Genomic DNA, 21,356 nt, shown 5'->3' on the forward strand with positions numbered 1-21,356 from the left:
ACACAGAGATGAGTGAGCTCTCATTCAGCAGATATGGGAAAGATTAGAAGTACAGGGACCATTAACCTTCTGATTGGCTCTTTACTTCCAAGTTTTAAACACTATGGGAACTCAGACACTCAAGCTGATAATGGAAGAATTAATAAATGAGGGACTAATTATTCCTCTAGTTATTTCTTAATCCTATATTACTCTTATTACAGTTGTCAAGAAATCCTGTAGACAGGAATAAAGATTTTGTAGGTCCTTAAAAACTGTAAATTAAATTACAATTCCAAAATTCCAGTGGTACAAATTAATCATTTTGCTGGAAAAGATATCAACTGAATGTGACTGGTTCACAGTAGAATAATACTTCTTTACTTGTGGGGATTTTTGTGGGGGCTTTTCTGTAGGGAAAGTTTAATAATTGTTTTATTTAGAAAAACGCAGACAATATTGTTAGATCATGATGCACTAGGAATTAACTGTGACTCCCTCATATTCTTCACAAGTTCTAATCAGGATTTCAACAACTGCTATTTTCCAGAAATTCTGTTTTGAGTCCATCCGTGGATGTTGCACTTCTTTGCTCATCATGTAAGGAGCAGCCTAAAAGGGACACAGTATATTTGTTTTAATGAGGACCTATATAAGGGCTGTACGCCTGTAAAGATAAGCTTTGGTCCTCACAAGGCCTGGTACATTATCTACGTCATGGTTTATCTGCAAAAGCAGTCTTTCTGTCTTCAGAAAACAAAACAAAAAAAGAGCTATCCAAAATTATCCCAGGCCTGTAACTAAAAGGCAGGTCAGAGGATTCCTGATTCTTCTGAAATATTGTTGGTATTAGGTCCCTAATGTTCAAGATTTATTTTGTTTTTAATATGCCCCACAGTGAGAGAGGAGAGAAAGATCTTGTGTTTGCTGGTTCCCACCTCAGATGGTTATGATTGCTAAGACTGAGCCAGGCCAAATCCAGGAGCTTTCTCTAGATGTGCCACGTGGGTGATATGGACCCAAACACTTGGGTCAACTTCTACTGACTTTCTGAGAATATTAGTAGAGTTAGACCAAAACTGGAGCAACCAAGACATGAACTGGCACCCTTAATGTATGCCATTGTTACAAATGGCAACCTTACCTGCTATGTCACATGGCTGGTCCCCTAGTTTTTCTTAACTTGTCTCTCCAGTTCACACATTCATTAAAAATAGCATCCATAGATCCTCTCTTTGGTAAACAAACCCTGTGATTATTCTCCGTGCTGTTTGTGAAAGAACAATCAGCCTCTTGGAGTCATCAAAATCTTAGCTGACAGATCCGATCAAGTTCAGTATGGCTAAATCATATCTGGTTAAATGGAGGCAGCCTGAAGACTCTGGCTTCGGAATATTTTTCAAATTTTTGTTGCGGTTTCCTGTTTATCTTGTGTCTTGTCTTCTCTCCAGAGCCCTTTGATGTTGGTCAGCAGTCGGCAGTCACTGATTCATCAGATGATCTCCATGAGGGTTGAGCACGATGGCATGACTCTGAATCACCGGGAGAACCTGCTCAAGGCTATTTGTGATCTTTACGTGACCATGAAAACAAGAAGAAGCGACATGTAACTAAAGCTAAGGCTTAACAGCTGCTCTGTTCTAGACTGTGATCAAATCGGAGACAGAATGGTTATCATAAAAAAAGGAGGCCACAGGTTGGCTGTACCACTACAACAACCAACCCACAGCCAGGTGATAATATCTAAAGTTATCCTGATTTTCCTCAATTGTTCCCATAAAGAACACTTAAGTTTGGGGGTAAGCATTTTGTCTAGGCATTGGGACTGTGATCCGGGTGCCCACATATCATGTCAGAATGCTTTAGGTTGGTTCTCAATTCCAGCCTCTTGCTAATGTGCGTTTCCAGAGGATGATGGCTCCAAAGGTTTCAGTAAAATGGGGTGACACACATTTGGTTTTAGGATCTTCGTGTTCATCACATTTTGGGTGTGAACCAGGCAATCGGAGTACTTTCTTTGCCTCTATATCCGCCTTTTAAGCAAGCAAGCAAAAATTAAAAAAAAAAAAAAGTAAATAAATAAATAAATAAAAGCCTTTCTTTCTTTTTTTTTTTTATTAATTTCATTGCATTATGTGACACATTTTTTTATGCACTGGGATTCCCCGTGCCCCTCCCCAACCCCCCCCTCCTGGCCACAGTGGATTGCTCCACCTTGTTGCATTTCCATAGTTCAACTTCAGTTGAGATTCTTTCATTGGAGGTTTTGACCAATCATAAAGTCCAGCATCTTATTGTCCTGGTAAGTTCAATGGCTTCTTGGTGAGACCATCTCTGGTCTGAAGGTAGAACCAGCAGAGTATCATCCCAAAAAGCTTTTCTTTCTTGTCACATGAGAAAACTGAGCCAATCTGCTACAGCCAAGTAAGCACATTCTGTTCCTCCTGCCCAAAAGGGAAAGTTGAGTCTTTGAGAACCATTCACAATTCACAATAGAGATCTGAGTGCTTCCTCATTGATGTTATAAAAGTTAGGCCATAGCTCTTGTGAACCACAGCGTGTGCATCTTATAACTTTTGAACTCCCCTAGTTCATGAACTATTCTGTATGCACAACAAACTCGTGTGTGTGTGTGTGTGTGTGTGTGTGTGTTTAACTTACTTGGGATGATTTTATCTTCACGGAGCCCCTGGTGCAGTTTGGCCTTCTCAAATATAGCCTGTGGGTCATGGTTCTTCACATCTGGCACCTGTCCTCCAAAGGGAAAGCATTTTAAAGGCAGCAGAAACTCACATGGTGTTTTAAAGCCATACTCAGGTTTCAGCAGAAACCTAAGACTCAACCCCAGTCCAGGAGAGCAAACATCAGAATTTCTTTCCCCTTCAGGATGCCTGCCTACAAGCAACACAGCAAGGCATTAATGAGCGTATTTAATTCTACGTGCAGGGAAAGGTCAGCTTGGAAGCGAAAGGTCAGAAAAAGCTATATGGGACAGACAGTAGACAAATGTTAGAAAGATTATGGAGATTTGAAAAAGTGGATAGGGCATAAAGCAAAAAAGGAAACAAAACCATGAAACTTGAAATTGTGAAGGTTGTAGAAAGACTTTCAAAATGCTTAGCGAAACAAGAGTTAGAATTATCTTTCTTTCTCAATTAATATTGCCCCAACCAAAGTGGCAATGAGAATTATCCTCAATTTAGTAATGTTCACAAACAGGCTATTTCAAGAGAAAAGATTTTATATATCTATCTATTTATTATTTATTTATTTGAAAGGCAGATCTTCAGAGAGAAGGAGAGACAAAGAGAAGGATCTTCCATCTTCTGGTTCACTCCCCATACAGCCCCAAAGGCCAGAGCTGACCCAATCTGGAGCCTGGAGTCAGGAGCTTCTTTGGGTCTCCCATATTGGTACAGGCACATAACCACCATCCTCCCCTACTTTCCCAGGCCAGAATCAGAGAGCTTCATGGGAAGTGGAGCAGCTAGGGCATGAACCGGTGCCTGTATGTGACGTTGGCACTTGCAAGTGGAGGATTAGCTAGCTGAGCCATCATGCCAGTCCCAAGATAATTTTTCTTTAAATAAAAACCAGTTCATGTCAATAAGCATGAATGTAAGCTTCACCATTTCACAGGATGAGTTGGAAACACTTGGTAAGAGTTAAGTGTGTTCTGAAAAACACTTGCTGTTAAAATTCCTCAGGGTTATAAGGAAATGTTTGTAGTGGGTCCTGCAATTACATGCAGGCTACCAAGACAAGCGTATGGTTGAATCAATATACCCAGTGAAGACCCTAGAAGAGTCATAGTGTAGAAGTGTTAGTCCTTTGTTCAGAAAAGTTCTATGATTCCACATGTTAATTCCTGGCAAACAGTAGCCTTTCCTAGACTTGCAGATCAATAGCTCTCTACCTTAATTATCTAGTGAGCTGCTTATTGTAAGTGGAGTCTATTTTGAGCACACTGCCTGGCATTTTATGGACGCTCCACGTTGCTGATTAAATTGTATTTATATTCTCTAATGTCATTTGAATAATCTTCACTATGTTTCCAAAGCTTTGCCCCTATTAACTGGAAACAGGCATGTTTTGCTAATACATACTAATTGAAAGTAACCGTTCCTGTCAGGGGTTGGCATAGCTCTCTTATTAAGCAGTTTTATCTTCAACAGCTATATTACCATTTACTGCGTCCTTGTATCCTGATGAGTCATCAGATCTTACTGCTCTTTGAGTCTTCGTTGATTCTCCAGTAGCACAATGGCGTTTAGTTCCTTTCTGTGTTTTACAACGGTCGCGAGCACAGCAAGGTCCAGTTATCGCCTTGCTGGGTGCAGGATAGCCTTGTTTGAAACCTGCTTTGTTAGTAGGGCTTGGCCTCTGCGTGCGTTTACACAGTATCTCCTTACTGTAGCTCTTGTTTCTGGAGCTCTGGGTGGTGACCAGAAACTAAAGGAAAACAAGGACGGACAAACTCTGGGACTTTGGGCTTCTGGAACCTTAATCTGGCCAGAACCAGTTAAGCCAGAGGGGAGGATGTGTGTGATTGTCAGACAGAGCCAAGAGCCAGGCTCTAGGGCAGCTGTAGCCCGCCCTCCACCAGCGAAAACAATAAGCTTCCTTCACAAGGAAGCTCAGAGGTGTCCGGTGTGCAGACAAGTGTCCTCTCCCTTATGCATCTCAGCAAAATAAACACACGCACCTACCTCAGACAAACTGCTGGGGATAGAAGGGAGCAGGTGTGCGGATGGGGAGCAGGGAGGGGGGTTCAATCTCTCCCAGGGGAGATTGGCTTGACATCACCTGCCCCGCCTGCCTGGCGTCTTCAGCAGACTCTCTCTCCAACCTGCAAAAGCGAGCAGGGGCCACCGAGGATGCAACGCCATTGGGGCCCCACAGCCGGCTCCGGGCTGCATTATTGATGGAGGGCCGGGCGCAGCGCTAGCTGAGCCAGCTCCCGGCGCGGTGAGAACATCTCGGGGGAGGAGGGCAAGAAGCCGGGCCCCTCCCACTCCGCCTCGTCTCGCGTGTCCTGTCCCCGGGACTGGCAGCAGGCGCTGGGCCACTGGCGAGTGTGCGCCAGGATTCCAAACACCGACGGTGAACCTCTCCCGGGAGCAGCCTCGACAAGAATCGCTGCTGACCCGCCTGTGCCATGCTGACTCTCCCTGGTCTTTGGGGGCCTCTGGGGCTCCGGGGTCCCCAGGAGCCGCGGCAACCCCGGCTGCCCTTTCTCCTGTGTCTCCTTCTTGCAGCGCGCCCGAGCTCAGCAGACCCGGAACCTGCAGGTGTGACGGGAACAGGGACCGGCTGGGGAGCGCGCGTGAGGCTTGGGCCCCCACGGGCATCCCTGGCAGGGGCGATGGGGAGAGGCACGGAGATGCAGGCGGGTGCGGGTGGCGACGGTGACCTCCTATTGGCTGTGCTTGGGTTACCTCAGCTGAAAAGAGAACTGGGCGGCTCCGGCTCCTGCGCTCCTTGGGGTGACTGAATAAACTGTCCCACCAAGTCAGAGTAAGGCAGGATCTGATTTTTCCTAGGAAGAACATGATGAGTGCGTGGGTGGATGCGGGAGTCATCCAGCTACTTGGCTTCTGCTACTGTGGCTTGATTTCTGAGCCACATTCCCTAAGGCCAACTCCTTTCACTTGAATTCAGGGTAAGGCTCAAAGAATACCTCTTTTCTTCCTCCAAGCAAGGGAGTTAGTCCTGAGGCCTTGCCTTAGGGTGGAAAGGAATCAGGCAAAGCCCCTACACCTTGCGGGATGCTGTGGATACCCTGTTTTTACCCTGTGGTATTTGCTTGGGGGAAAATGCTTGCCTTTCTCACTTTCTCTTTCTTTGTTTCTTTGTCTTTGTCTGTCTGTCTTTCTTTCTTTCTTTCTTTCTTTCTTTCTTTTCTCTCTCTCTCTCTCCCCCACCCACCCTTCCTCCTTCTCCCTCCCTCCTTTCATCCTTCCTTCATTGTTTAAAATCTGAATCAACAGAGGGATGTGTGTGCAAAACCTTACCAAAGCCAACGGCAAATCTACCATTTCAGCATCACCTTTTTATGTTGACAATATTAGTAGTCATTGATGATAACACCACTCACACCACCTTTCAAAACTGGTAAAACATGAGCCACCAGTTACTAAAATCCAGATGTTATTTTATACATGGGTTTCCACTTTTTATAGGAATTATTTTTGTGAGTTAATGGCATGTAGGTGTTTGCAACATAAAGATGGAACAATAATCAAAGGATAAGATGCGCTCTTGTAATAAAGCCTTTTCCAAGGCCTGGTTAACACTTTGTCCAAAAGTTTGGCATGCTTTAGTTTCTAAAGTTTCTCACCCTGTAGCACCTTTCCATTATTCCACTTCCAAAGAATTGTCCTGAATATCTCTAAGTTTTCTATCCCTGATTCTTTGCTTCATGGTCTTACACTTTTGAGAACCAGTGCATTCTGGATTGGTCCTAGAACTGTGGTTTTCTAACGTGCCTATGTCAGAATCGCCAGAGAGCTTTAACAACTTGGGGATCCCAAGATGTTGTCCTCAGAAACATGTATTTTCCCCGGGTTTCAGCCTAGACATTAGGTAGGTCAGGAATTCCCTCCTGTCTAACTTAAGCAGATTGGAAACCACTACCTTGAAATGATAGGACAAAAGACTGCATGGTTAGGTAGATGTGTGTTCTGTTGGCATCAACGTTAAAATTCAAAATAGATTTTTTTTTTTTTGGAGAAATTAAATAGGAAACAAATGGAAGTGAAATAAACAAAGATGTAAATACCGTAAATGAAAGAGGTCAGTGTGTGTGTGTGTGTGTGTGTGTGTGTGTAAGTCCTGTCTTTGTGCCTTAGCTAGAATTATGGAATGATGTGCCATCTAAAAGGTATGAGTTAGTATTCCAATTTTAAGCCAGGGTTACAAATTGTCAGGCAAGCTGAGCTTAATTTCTTGATTCTGGACTGATTTCCATGAATTATAATTTCCTGTTTGCTGAAGGGTACTGTGAGGCTGACTCAATATTTTCTAGGTAGATGTTTTGAGCTGCTTGAAGATAAGTGTTCCATTAACTTAAGCCTTTGGAGCAAATAGCAATAAAAAAGTGGTTATGTTTTTATCATATGTAGTATGCAACAGCTATACTCCATGCACTGCATTCTTTAATTCTTAGCTCTGTGTGATTTTATTATTCCTGGCTTTCAGATGAGGAAACTGGGATTTAGCTTAAGTAATTGCCCAAGTGCACATATGTAGTTAAGTAGCAGAGCAGGAAATTCAGCAATGACTAATCTGATTCTAAAACCTGTTTTCCTAAACACAAAACATAAATGCAACACTCCATAGTCCGTGTACGGTACCTAGGTGTATCTGAAAATTAAGAACCACCGATGGTGCAATGTGTGAGTTGAAACGTTTGATTTTAGCTGAAAGACACACTGATGCTTGAATCCTGGAGTAAAGTCAGGCCCAGGCACTTATCTGCACTCTTTTAGGACCTTGCAATTAAATAAGAAATATAAAAGGTCTCTGTAAAGGAGGAATATTATGTATTTGGAAATATGTATGCGTCATCATTATTACTATCCCAGGGAACAAATTGCAGCGATGGATCATGTTTATATCTTCTAAAATGTTTGCAGTGAAGTCACGTGAAGTTTTCTCATGTTAACTTGGTTGTCTATCTCCAACCGGGTTTGCATTAGGAGGCTCTAGGGCAGACATGGGAAAATGCTTTCTAAGGTGCAGTTAGATATTTAGAACATCACAGCACTATCAATTTGAAGAAAAGCACCCTGCTTTAGATTTGTTGACTCTTTAGTCCTGCCTGAGGTTGTCTCAACAGCGCCAGAACAAATGATGATATCAACTACAGATGGCCCAAGGGCCAGACATTTCTCACCCCTTTTCTAGGACATAGACACCTAAAATATCTTGTTTGTGGAGGTACAATTCAATCTATAATGCACAATATAAAATTTTACCTGATCTGGTCCCTGCCTGAAGTCATATTTATCCATTCTCATGCCATTTTAGATATAATGATAATTATTGTTGTGGCTGCTTTCATTGTTTTCTTATTTTTTTTAATTCACTTGAGAGGCAGGCACATACACGAGAGAGAGAGAGAGAGAGAGAGAGAGAGGAGAAAAGCAAAAGAAGTGAGAAAAATTGCTCCATCCTTGGTTCACTTTCCAAGTATCCTGACTGGCCTCAATCACAGCTGGGAGCTGGGAACTCAATCCAGACACTTCCCATGTGGGTGGGGGACCCCAGATCCTGGAATCATCACCACCACCTCCAAGTATCTGCACTATCAGTAAGCTGGATTCAGGAGAGAGGTAAGTACTAAACCGAAGTTCTCCCATATGCTCTGTGGATATCTGAACCAGCATCTTAACTACTAGGCTAAATGCCTGCCCATCCATTGCTCCTTTATTTTTTCACATAAGGAAGAGCATTTCTGCCTCATTAACTTGCACATGCTGTCTTCCTTGCCAATTTATACCCTTAAAGGCATCTAAATCCTTTGAAGGCATTTAAACCCTTAAAGGTATTTAATCTTCTTTGAATATTATCTTGAAACCCACCTTAAACGGTGATGTTTCCAAAACATCAAAATTTTGATACTAGATCTATCACCACAACTAAAATAACATTATATAAACATTGGCTGAGATTTGGTTCAACTTAATTTGTTCTTCCTCTTCTTGGTCATCTGTCATTCTCTTCCGTCTCCCCGTTTTCCTCTAATCTTTCCCGAAGTGGTCTTCTAAGCTGTTAGAAGGCAAAGAAACAGGAGGTATTTTCACTTGGACGTGGGTGGTGAAGCTGAATGAACTCAGGGTGTGGGAGGCTGAGCATACAGACTTGGAGTTTGGCCCAGAGCACAGTGGTAGGGCCAAGCAATGGACCCCGTGAAGGGTTGGCCCAGCACAGGATCTCTGAACTGAGACACGTGGCTCAGGCTTCTCTGCTGTGTCCACCAGACCAGTGGTGTTTGGGTCTCAGTAAAGCATAAAGGCAGAGAATGCAGGAGGGACAGGCCAGTGCAGGACCCTCCTTCTCCGTGTGGACAAAATGCAGCAGCAACAGTTGCTAAGTTCTATGAAGGAGATTGTATGGAATCAGTAGATCTTGTAAGGATGACAGAATCCAGACTTTCCGCTACAGAAATAGTAAAATTAAAACATTGGAAAAAGCAAAATGTATCTTGTGATGCTGGAGTGCAATTGGTATTATATGTGTGAATTCGTGAGTTAATTTTTTTCTTTCCCTGTGTCTATATGTATCTATATATCACTATATGGATCGAAATGCATATATGTGTAATGCATGTGCATTTGACATGTAATGCATATTGCATGTGCATCAATGACAATTATTACGTATATGTTGCATGTGTGTGGTTATGAAGATTTATATTAGCATATTAGCTCTGTTCCATCACATGAAGCAGTGATTCCTTAATATCAATGAGAATTCTTGGCACCTATCACTGGGATTTTTCAATTTAATTTTCCCTAGCAGTAAACTGAGATTCCTGGAGAAATGGCTGATTTCATGAATGGGAAGTATCACATCAGCATGAATATCTCCTGTCAGACAGCAGTGAATTGCTTGAAGAATGATGAGTCATGTCAGAAGGATGCAATAGCCAGTGTGAAGGCATTCCCCTGGACACATCTGGGACAAATTGAATCTCAGAATTAACAATATAGTTGTACTGATGGAAAGTCTAATGCAGCTGAAACTAGTACCTAGCTTTAAAGTCACTTTTCACAAAACTGTTAATAATGCAAAGGAAAAAAAGAGCAATTTTTATGGTGGAGAAATGTGGCAGATACCGTTTTAATCAAATTATCAAAGGATGAAAAAAAGGTGTGCCATCAGATAGGATCCATTGAGAAGAGCACAGCATTGACTGTGTGATAGTCTTTCCAAAGGGGGTTGCTTCCAATCTAGTCATATTCTAATAAGACTGTTTTGGAATTTTTGTGTGAAGATCATGAAAATTAGACTGACAGAGCTGTTGCAGAGCAAGGGAGATTGGAGACATGGCAGCTAGTAACAAGGGATGGTGGGCTCGAACTTTTGCTCACATGGAGTATACGGATGATAGTTCCCATGTTAATTTCATGATTTTTAATAATAGTATTGGTATATGTATTTGTGTGATATTGGAGGAATATCCTTCATGAGAAACACATCAGAGTATTTTAAAGGGTCATACGATATGAGTTCACAAAATTTTTACTTTTCTTGAAACCTTTTTTGTTTAAGCATGTTTGAAGAGAACCACAAATAATTAGTTGAACTTTTTCTGAGAAAGCTCAAGTTAACATAGGTGTTAAGCTTCTGTTTTCCAAAGGATTATAATAGTTTACACTTAATAGTTTACATATGTTGAGGATGTTTGTCCTAGATTATAATCTTTTGAGGCTAATTTTGAATAGTTCATATTACGTGTTTAACAATATAAAATGAACCTCAAAAATAAACAATTTGGGATATGCAGCTTAAAACATTTTGCGTAAAATAAACTTTTCTAATAAAGCATTTTCACTATCCAAGCATAGAAAACTCTGAAGAAATGTTAGCATACAACTAATACATATTATCTTTAATGATGGCTCTGTTCCTCTTACTGAAAATTCTATTCTTCTGACATTTTTAAAAGTAATTGAAGTTACTAGTAATTTGTCCCTAATACCCAGATAGAATTTTTATAGGAATATTGAAAGGGAAATTTAACTGATCTTGAAGCCTGAAGTGTTTTTGTGCCTTAACCAATGATCTAGCTAACAACTCTATCTCATTTCCCAGTTTGCATTTCAGCACTGAGTCTAGCATGTAGTTTTCTTCCTAAAAAGTCCTCAAGAATGGCTCATGGCAGGAGGGGTTTGATTAGCAGGTGCTGTGGCAAGAAATACTCATGGCATAAAATATCTTCGGGTAAACTACTTAGTATGGGATCACAGGGCCGTAGAATTATTTCAAGATTATTAAAAGTCATCATGTTGAAGTGGGTGGGCTGAGAAAATGTGTGTTTGGAATCAGGATCTCTTGATCTTGGCCAAAATGACCATTTGGACTGTATAATTCTTTTCTGTATATGCTGGGAGTAGGGTTGGCGTTGTAGAATGTTTAGTAGCATCACTGGTCCTTACATAAGTCATAAATGAACTGTGTACTCTAAAAGGATAGTCTAACTCTGAAATTGCAGCATTTGTGAAAGTGACCCTTCTGGAGAGATGCTTGCCGATGTTAAAAGCTAAAATGAATTACTACTAGATTAGGATAAATTGCAAACCCTGAACTTCATGACTCTGGTCTGTATGAAGAGAGAGAGAAAGAAAGAGAGAGAGAGAGAGAGAGAGATGGACATTCAGGCATAGAAACACATCACACAGAGATAAGATGCTCACATCACGACAGTGGCAGGGACTGGAGTGATGCAGCTGTCAATCAAGCATGCCTGGGACTACTAGATGCTAGGAAGCAGCAGAGGAAGAAAGAGTCTTTCCTGGGGCTTTCAATGGGAGTATGGCCCTACCGCACTTGATTCCACACTTCTACTTTTTAGCACCATAAAATAATAAACATATGCAATTGTTTTTAGTAAATTATTCTTATTTATTTGAAAGGCAGTGTAACAGAGAGAGGAGTGATGAAAAAGAGAGGAAGGGAGAGAATGAGAGAAAGACCTTACAACTGTTGGCTTCACTCCTTAAAGACCCACAACCAGGGCTGGGCCAAATTGAACCTGGAAGCCCAGAACTCCATGTAGGTCTCCCACGTGGTGGCAGGCACCCACATACTTGAGCCGTAATTAGCTGTCTCCCAGAATGCACATGTCCAAGAAACTGGGTCAAAGGTTGAGGCTGAGCTCTAACTCAGGCACTTCAAAGTGGAAAGTGCACTTGTTAACCTCTTTACAAAATGCCTCTCCCAACAATTGTTGGTCTAAGCTGTCAAATCTGTGCCAATTTTTCCTGGCTCCTACTATGCTAAATTTTTATGAAAAGTAATACAACCTACAAAATAAAAATTGTAAGCTTAATCCATTTGTGACAACTAACATATCTCCAGACATTGTCAAATGGTCTCTGTGGGATAAAAATCACCCCCAGCTGAGAACCACCATCTAAATCTAATTCTTATCAAGCAATAGCATAACAGGAGAAACATTTTTTAAAAAAAATCTAGCCTAGGGCCCGGCGGCATGGGCTAGCGGCTGAAGTCCTCGCCTTGAAAGCCCCCCCCGGGATCCCATATGGGCGCCGGTTCTAATCCTGGCAGCTCCACTTCCCATCCAGCTCCCTGCTTGTGGCCTGGGAAAGCAGTCGAGGACGGCCCAATGCTTTGGGACCCTGCACCCGCGTGGGAGACCTGGAAGAGGTTCCTGGTTCTCGGCATCGGATTGGCGCGTACCGGCCCGTTGCGGTTCACTTGGGGAGTGAAACATCGGATGGAAGATCTTCCTCTCTGTCTCTCCTCCTCTCTGTATTTCCGGCTTTCCAATAATAATAAAATTAAAAAAAAATCTAGCCTGTATAAACAATAGGATCCCCACTTAATCTTTTGAGTTTTTACTTTTTACAAGAATTTTGTTTGGTGTTAAATTTTACTAGAAAATTCTCTTAATGACTCTCGCACAAGGGATTTTAAACATCAGAGTTTCCCCACTGTTCACAGTGATTCATTTTGTTGCAAAAACTGTATTTACTCTTACAAAAATAATGTTTATTTATTTTCATTCTGTTTAACATGTAGAGACAGAGGTCTCCTACCCGTTGGTTTACTGCTCAAAAGCTCCCAACTACCAGGGTGAAGCTGAAGCTGGAACTCAGAGTTTCTCATGCGGTGGCAGAAACCCAAGTCCTTTAGTATCAGCTGCTGCCTCACAGCGTACAGGATCACAGAAATATGCAAGAGGGAGTTAGCCAGGACTACGGCCCAGACACTCTGATGTAAGATCATCGGTGTGTGTTCACCTCATGTTATCTAAACACATTAAATCAGCTTCCCATCTAGCTTTTATCTCTCCTGAGTTATGAAAGCTAGCTTATACATGCCCACATCAGGAGAAGGTAGCATTTCTTGACAAAGTTTCTTTCCCTTTGCTTCTATTTGTAACAAACTTAGGAATATAGTATCTAGGCCTCAAAGTATACGTATCCTTATTTGTTTTCCTTCTGTTAATGCAGTTATGGATGGTGGATAGGAATATTGTATTCCTGGAATCCACATAAAAATCTTGAAATGCATTTATGTGCAGTATTTTATTTGATAGTTAGGTTTTCCCCTTTGTCCCAGGAGGAAGAAGAAATAGTAAATTTGGAAGCAATCAATTCATCCAATTTTCCCTAAGCCTCAATCCTTCAAACCCTGATCTACCATGTAATCATTATTAAAAATTAAAATTTATTTTAAAAATAGATAAAGGTATTATTTACTAATATAACAACATAAAGGATTACTATTTGTTTTGTGGGATGTCTTGGTTTTATGTCATCTTGGTTCTATTAGGAAATAGATTCTAGTTTCCAAACTTCTATTTTAAGAATAGCATATATTATCAATGATCAAGATGTAATATTTCTGTAGTCTGTTTGCATGTTGATAATGACATGTCAGAATACTAAAGTGCAGATTAAATAGTCTTAACTATGCATATCATAGCAACTGAAGCAAAAGTGAAAAATATTTAACTATGTTTGAATTAGAAACATTTTTCTAAATAAAACCCAGACACTTGAAAGAGTTTAAAATGGAGGAAAGAGATTTTGTAGGAAATAGGATGTTTGCTCTTCATCTGAGATGTCATTCAACTTTTTTTATTTAAATAAAAACCAATATTAAAAGCTAATGCCATTGCTTGTCTTTCTTACACTCTTTTCTTTCTCTGTTTATTTCAACTAAATGAAGATCAAAATTAAATATGTAAAAATGTGACCTTAATGTTTCAAGTAGAAATGATGACATATGGGCCCAGCGCGGTAGCGCAGAAGCTAAAGTCCTCAACTTGAATGTACCGGGATCCCATATGGGTGCCGGTTCTAATCCCGGCAGCTCCACTTCCCATCCAGCTCCCTGCTTGTGGCCTGGGAAAGCAGTTGAGGATGGCTGAAAGCCTAGGGACCCTGCACCCGCGTGGGAGATCTGGAGGAAGCTCCTGGTTCCTGTCTTCAGATTGGCTCAGCATCGGCCGTTGCTGCTGCTGCTTGGGGAGTGAATCATCGGATGGAAGATCTTCCTCTCTGTCTCTCCTCCTCTCTGTATATCTGGCTTTCCAATAAAAATAAATAAATCTTTAAAAAAAAGAAGAAATGATGACATATCCATTTCGTCTGAAAGTGTTTATAGCATAATGTACACATTTTGGCAATATCTGAGCAGTATCTGAGCAGAGCCTGTTCTGATGTTTTGCATGAAGTCACAGATGAAAATTCGGATGCTCTACAAATCTTTAATGCAATACTCTCATGTCCCAACTCCCCTGTAAAAGGAGGAACAAAAAAATCTTTTAATCTCTGGAATGACTATTAGATGTTACTGGTTTTTTTTGGTACGTTTGCAGCTACCGATAGAAGGATGGCAGGTGGAATACTTCCCACACTGATTAAGAAAGGAATGATTGTGACAGCTTCAGAAATGAATGCCATGGGCTTGGCACTGTCCCTTAATATATATACAGCTTTTCTGATGTTCCTTGTTTTGCCTACGAAGTTAAGTTTTATGGTAGAGTCTTATTGTCAAAGTACCGAGCGAAGTTTATCACATTTTGAAATTCTAAGTAGCAAGCCTGTGGAAGAATTTGGGCTAGGACACAAAATGTCTGTAAATTCCTGCCCTTTTGTTTTATTCTCTCTCTCTCTCTCTCTCTCTCTCTCTCTCTGTGTGTGTGTGATTCAGCCTCATTCTTGCAGGGAAGTACTCAAACCACGTCTGCCTGCTCTCTAGCCAACTTCTTTTATTTTATTTTATTTTTTTAAAGATTTATTCATTTTATTACAGACAGATATACAGAGAGGAGGAGAGACAGAGAGGAAGATCTTCCGTCCGATGATTCACTCCCCAAGTGAGCCGCAACGGGCCGATGCGCGCCGATCCGATGCTGGGAACCTGGAACCTCTTCTGGGTCTCCCACGCGGGTGCAGTGTCCCAATGCATTGGGCCGTCCTCAACTGCTTTCCCAGGCCACAAGCAGGGAGCTGGATGGGAAGTGGAGCTGCCGGGATTAGAACCGGCGCCCATATGGGATCCCGGGGAGTTCAGGGCGAGGACTTTAGCCGCTAGGCCACGGCGCCGGGCCCTAGCCAACTTCTTTTAAACACCAACATTAGTTAAATGAGCCTCCTGCCAGTTCTTCTCCTGCTAGCAACAGTAAGTTTTATATTCTCACTTTTTTGACTAAAAAAATGTCTGAACAAAGAACTAACCTCTGTTACTATTTTAATAGCGTCTATAGACTACCCTGCTTTTCCACTCTGAGCATTTGTATATCTTGTCTCTTAGCGGGACTTTCCAAAGCAGAAATCAGAAACTATTTGTCTTCTTTTTTTACCCTTGGGACTCGTTTAGATGAGATGAGAGAATGATCAGAATTCATGCTTTAAGGGTCCAGGTGCTGCTGGCTTTAAGGCTGTCTGATTGTACTTTCAATACTTCAACTGGCCACACCAGCTTGTATATTCTAGCACTGCCTCTCCACCCCTCTGATTTCTTTGATAGCATGCGGCTCATTTTCTAAGATGTTAGGGTCTGGATCCCAACATGAGAAGATAGTAGGCTATGTCAGAAAAATCTTGGAAGAGAGTGAATGGTTGGAAGTGAAACCTTATTTCATTAATGAAAATCTCAACAGAAGATAAAAGTGATAGGAAATAGAAACTCAGTTGCTAACCGACCTGAACTATAGTCATAGCTGGAAAACAAATGGAGGTGCAGTGTGCTGCCCAACCATGCTGTGTGCCCTGTCCCTGGGCGCTACCATGCTCACTGTTCTGTTTCATCTGCTGGTTCACTCCCCGCATGGCCTCAGTGGCTATAGCTGAGCCAGTGTGAAGCCAGAAGCTTCTTCAGGGTTTCTCACATAGGTGCAGGAGTTCAAGGATTTGAGTCATCCTCTGCTGCTTTCCCAGGCAGTAAGCAGGGAGCTGGATCAGAAGTAAGGCATCTAAGACTCCATCCAGCACTCAAACAGGATGTTGGCATCACTGCTGGAAGCTTAGCTTCTAACACTGTGACACCACTTCAGAAAATGGAACTTCTTCTTTAGTAAATGAAACTAACTGGTGTGAGTCATTGATTTTTTTTTTTTTTTTTGGGCTGGATAAGAAAATGAGAAATTTGGTCATGTTTGCTAGACCAGTGCATTTTTAAATATATATTTGAAAATAAAGCAGAGAGCACCCTGGAATGAGTGTTCTGTTCTGACTAACCAATGGCATTTTTTTTTTTAGCTATTTTAAACTGTCAGGTAGTTAGTTTCAGCAAGAATATGTAATCACATGTTCTCTTTCTTACAGATGCAAATTTTACCAGTCTACCTGTGCGAGAAAAAATGATGGCTAAGTACTCTAATCTTTCCTTGGAAATTCATAACATATCATTGACAGGTAAATCTGCCACATTGCAAATAATGCAATGTCAACCTAACTTGTCCTTTTTCAAACATTCAAGCCATTGCTTTTTGTCTCATAAAGTGCTGATCCCTGTTCACAATCTGGTGGTAAAAACACACGTGTACCTTCTGCAGTGCTCCTGTGGCATGATGGGTGATCACAGACAGGACAGTGTGGTCTGAGTTCAGCTGTTCCTGACCTGCATGGTCTGAGAAAGCCTGTCGGGAACCGGGGCTCCTGAGAAGCGGGAGACTTACTTAGTACTCTGTATATGTTTTCATTAGTTCTTACAGGTATATCCACTTCAGTTACTCTGCACTGAGAGGGTTTGTCCACCTACCAGCAAACCTTTAGCCAGAGAAGCTGAGGGTGCTATCAAATAAGTTCATGATAATACTATGGGAAAACACATAAAGAATTTCAAAATGAAACCTGACTGTGTGTGTGTATTGGCTTTCATAGCTTGAGATTCCAGTGTTTCAAAAGTAATTGTAGAGTTCTTTAAATTCCTGAGACTAGTTAATCTGGTGATATTAAAATGAGAATATGATTGAAACATTTTTAAGCTCCCCATTTTATTTTTAAAATGTCAATAGCTTCTTTTTGTTCTACATGCCCAGGACTTAACTGCTTGAGAGTCTTAGGAGTAAATCCCCCCATTTCTGTTTGCTGTGACTAAACCGTGTACACGTGACTATGCATTTGTACTTCCCAAGCTGAAACCAACATCATGTTTGTACTCAGCTTTTTCAGGGAACATTTTCATGATCTTGCATGGCTCTTGTCAGTTTTCAGATATATTGTCCCTACCCAATATTTCAAGTGTGTCCTGATTTGTAAAAGACAAGCATAAGACATGCTGTTTCCTGTTCTTTCAGTTTTGCTCTGTTGTAGGCTTTGGTTGCCTCTGTTTGGATGGAAGGTTTCTTTAAGAAACATTCATGTGAAATCAAAGTTTCTAGATTCCCAGTCCAGCTTGACAACAGCTGTAGCTGGGCAGACTTCAGGTGTCCAGTACAACGAGGGCCTGGAAACACCAGGCCAGTCCCCACAGCAGGACCTGAGACGGAGTTTTATTTGATTCCAGGCTACTTATTTACTTAACTGGCTTAGCAGGTGTAGCTCCTAGTTACTCCTTTATTGTAACAATGCCATTATAACTAGAGAGAGAGAAAGAAAAAGAGAGAGAGAGAAAGATGGCAGCTAGCCCTATTCCCTCACCACTGCAAGATAGATGATTTAATAATCACACTCTTAATATTTCATAATGCATCTCATCAAAACTTGGATGAGTGCACTTAGTAACAAGCAGAGGACATAGCATAAGTGGGACAGGGAGCCTGAGTCATTGTAATCCTCTCCCATCTCTCTCTCTAGCTGGCATTTAAAAATCCCTGCCTCGGAGCGTTAAATCCCAAGCCACATCTTCAATAGAACACAGAGACATGCCATATTAAAATCAATTCAACTGAAATTTACTGAGAGTCTAGTTGGAAGTAGTGAACAAACCAGTTATCTTTTTGCTCTCCTTCCTTGGAGAGACTATGGATACAAAGGTAAATAAAACAATTTTTTTAAGCCAGGTAGTGTCAAGCACAGGAAGGTAAACAAGTAAAAGTGATGTGTTGGTGGGTGAATGTGGGAGAACAAAGTTAAACAGGATGGCTGTGGGAACCCCAGCTCAGAAGTAGGCGTTTGGCCTGAGATAGCCTGTGAGTGTGCACTAAGATGCACCGGCATGCACAGTTAAATTCTCTGAAAGGAGACTTGGGTAATTACATTTCTACCGGCTTAGCCACTGATGCCAGGAGATCCAGATCTCCAAGACTGATATCAAAGTATAAGCACATATAATACGTAGAAATCTGTCATCAAAGAGATGTGTTAAGTTCTCCACTTACATTCCATGCTTGTAGGCCCTCTTTTTTTTTTCTTTATTTTTGACAATCTTTACATAGTTAATTAGGACACAAAGGTTCAAGGGCTATAGGAAAGTGGGTAAGACTATTACTTCCACATTTTTTTGTGTATCTGGGGTAAAGGAGGAGATAAAAGGAGAAGCACCACCCAGCCTCCCACCCATTCCAGGTCCCCGATGTGAGACATGCTCTGAGGGTCTTGCTCAAAGGGTTTTGATAGTTCAACAATTACGAATTGCTGCCAATCTCGCCATTCCAAGCACGATGAAACCGCTGCAGAATCCACTGATTGGCATAGTCCACCTTAGAGTCTCTGCCCAGTTTTTCACTGCCAGCATATGGCTGGCGTAGTTGATTGATTTGTTCTGTCCACAGTTGTGGTGCCAGGTATCCTCTGCAGGTTCTGATAGACTGCCATATCCTCCATGTGCACTTGGCTATGCTGTTCACTGTTCTCTCTGAGCCTCCAAGGAGGCTCGGCTCTGACACTTGCACTCCGTGGCAGACCATGGAACCTGCACTTCTCTTCATGGTTAGGGTTCTGAGTCCAGCAGTTCGACTGGGGAGGTCCCAAAAGAAACTTTGTCTGAGGTGTTCCCAGACCAGATTCTTGTATGTACTTGCAAGTATAGGGCCCGACACAGACCATCACCCCAATCAGCTGGTGGTTGCAATTGCTGGGTTGGTTCTGTTTTCAGTGCTGTTTTCCACTGGAACCAATGGGTGTTGCAGTCCAGCCTGATTCTGCCCAGCACACACTCGGCCCTCACATAAACCAGTGGAGCTGCAACCTAGTCGGAGCGATCCACAACAACCCCCACCAGACCCGCCCCCTGCCCTGGTTCCCGTGCTTGCCAATATGTACAGCATACTACACCAGTTTGTTTGTGGACCCTCTTGTTTTGTCTTGCTTTACTCTTAACTCTTGGATAAAATTCACGTATTTTTAAATACTTTGTTCTGTGCATATGCTCATGTTGAGGGAAAGAAGATGACAGAATGAAGAAATCACTCTTGAATGCTTCTATACCCTCCTTCTAAACTTCATTCATTGCAGCAACACATTTTTCAGTTTTGTATAACAAAATTATTCTAACCGTGATTTCTTCTGATTTGTTTCTAAAATAGTTCTGTCATATCTGCAATGATATAGAAAGTCATTATAATTATCCACTTCAAAATGTAAATGGTTGGTTGAACAAGATAATCTAACGAATTGACTTTTTTTTCACTTGCTTTTCCTTTATTCCATTGTGTTCAAGTGAGATGTGCAATAAAGTCCAAAACAAATAGGGATAATCTGTCCAGGCACAGAAGCTATGTAAACCGAAGGCAAATTGTGGTGACAATAGCTACTTTTGATTTGTATGTGCAAAAAAGGTAGGGCAAGCTACAAATTTGTAGTCTGTGATTCCAAAGCAATAAGGAAGTAATGGGTGTGGAATGGAATGGGAGCAGGTATTGGATTTTCTGTGACGTAGGTTCTTGTGCCGTACAGGACGATGCTCCCCAGGTAATCTTAAGCAATGCTTTCCAAAGAGACCTAACAGTTCAGAGTTTATTCTGGGGCTGAAATGGTGTATACCCTAGAACTTTTGGACCTATGAAATTATACAAATTCTATTAAAATCTTAGTTTTTATGTGGAAGAATACAATGAAGTTTTCGGCATAAATCTTGATCATTGTATATGGGCCAGTTTTATGGTCTCAAACAGAATCAATTAGTAATCCATTAAGTCAATTAATTCTTGAGTGGACTTGGCCCTGCAGAGTTGAAAACAAAGTTCTGCAAGTGTCAAAAATCTAAGGAAGACAGGAAGGAGCCCTGAGAAGAGTTGGGTTATGATATTTCTTCTGGTACATCCTCTCTATCAGACCTAAGGGCCAAATGTAGAATCATTATTAAGATTGCTGAATGAATGGATAAATGGCAGGCATATAGTAGATGTTCAGAAAGCACTGAATGAACAGATAAATGACTATGGATGCACTACCATTGCTAGACACCTGCTTGTATTATTGGGTCGTCTTAGGTCTATAACTTAGCTCTTAAAGCTCTGAGTGGGATGATATGATTACTTTCATGGAGTGAAAGAGTGTTTGGTTCTTAGGCTTCCATAGTGAATGAAGGAGCTTTGCCACTTGCACAACCTCTGTGAGGTGGAAGGGTACTCTGATTCCGGTTATCTAAAATATAACAAGCACCCATGGGCCACAGTTTGGAATTCACTTTTTTTTTATTAACAATAATAGCAACATAATTATTTGATGACTAAAGCAAGATAATCATTTGCCATTGTTTTCACAGAACTATTTTATAGAGAAGTTGTTAATGTGGTTGTTATATTATTCGTAGTGTCAAAACATTTTATTTTTGGATTATTACTCTGTGTTAAAATTAAATATTATAATGTTAAAAATTGTTAAATATTATAATGTTAAAATATAATGTTGGAATTATAATTATAAAATTAAATATTATAATGTTAAAAATTTAAAGGGAACTGCGTATTATTTTTTATTTGACTTTAAAATTCTCTTAAATCAGTCTGGGAAATAGAGTTGTAATCATTAAATATATTAATACCTTTGTGATAATTGGAACAGAGGAAACACTAACAGACAGGTCCTTTGTTGGGTAAAACTCAACCAGATCTTCTCTAGGATATTTTTTATACAGCTTCTAGAATCTTCCTAATCAGTAAAAAAAAGATCATGATTCTTTACTTCAATATGAAATTGACTTTTGGAAATAGGTTAAATTACAAGAATCAAAGACCAAGTTCTTACAGTGTTTTATAAATTCTGGCTATAAAGTTTAAGATATCCCAT

The 21,356-nt window shown here is 41.0% G+C and overlaps 1 protein-coding gene across 2 annotated transcripts in view; it reads left to right on the forward strand.

Annotated features, from left to right (window-relative positions):
* The first annotated feature begins 4,825 nt into the window (after positions 1-4,825).
* The window catches only part of EMB (embigin), a 38,046-nt gene continuing 21,515 nt past the window's right edge, over positions 4,826-21,356 (forward strand). For both annotated transcript variants that reach the window (XM_058680131.1, XM_058680130.1), the window contains exons 1-2: positions 4,826-5,270; positions 16,509-16,598. In XM_058680131.1, the coding sequence (XP_058536114.1) occupies positions 5,138-5,270; positions 16,509-16,598 (223 nt within the window). In that variant the 5' untranslated portion in view covers positions 4,826-5,137. The remainder of the gene's footprint in view (positions 5,271-16,508; positions 16,599-21,356) is intronic.

This window comes from Ochotona princeps, chromosome 23, assembly GCF_030435755.1.
Source record: "Ochotona princeps isolate mOchPri1 chromosome 23, mOchPri1.hap1, whole genome shotgun sequence".
Classification (NCBI taxonomy): domain Eukaryota; kingdom Metazoa; phylum Chordata; class Mammalia; order Lagomorpha; family Ochotonidae; genus Ochotona; species Ochotona princeps.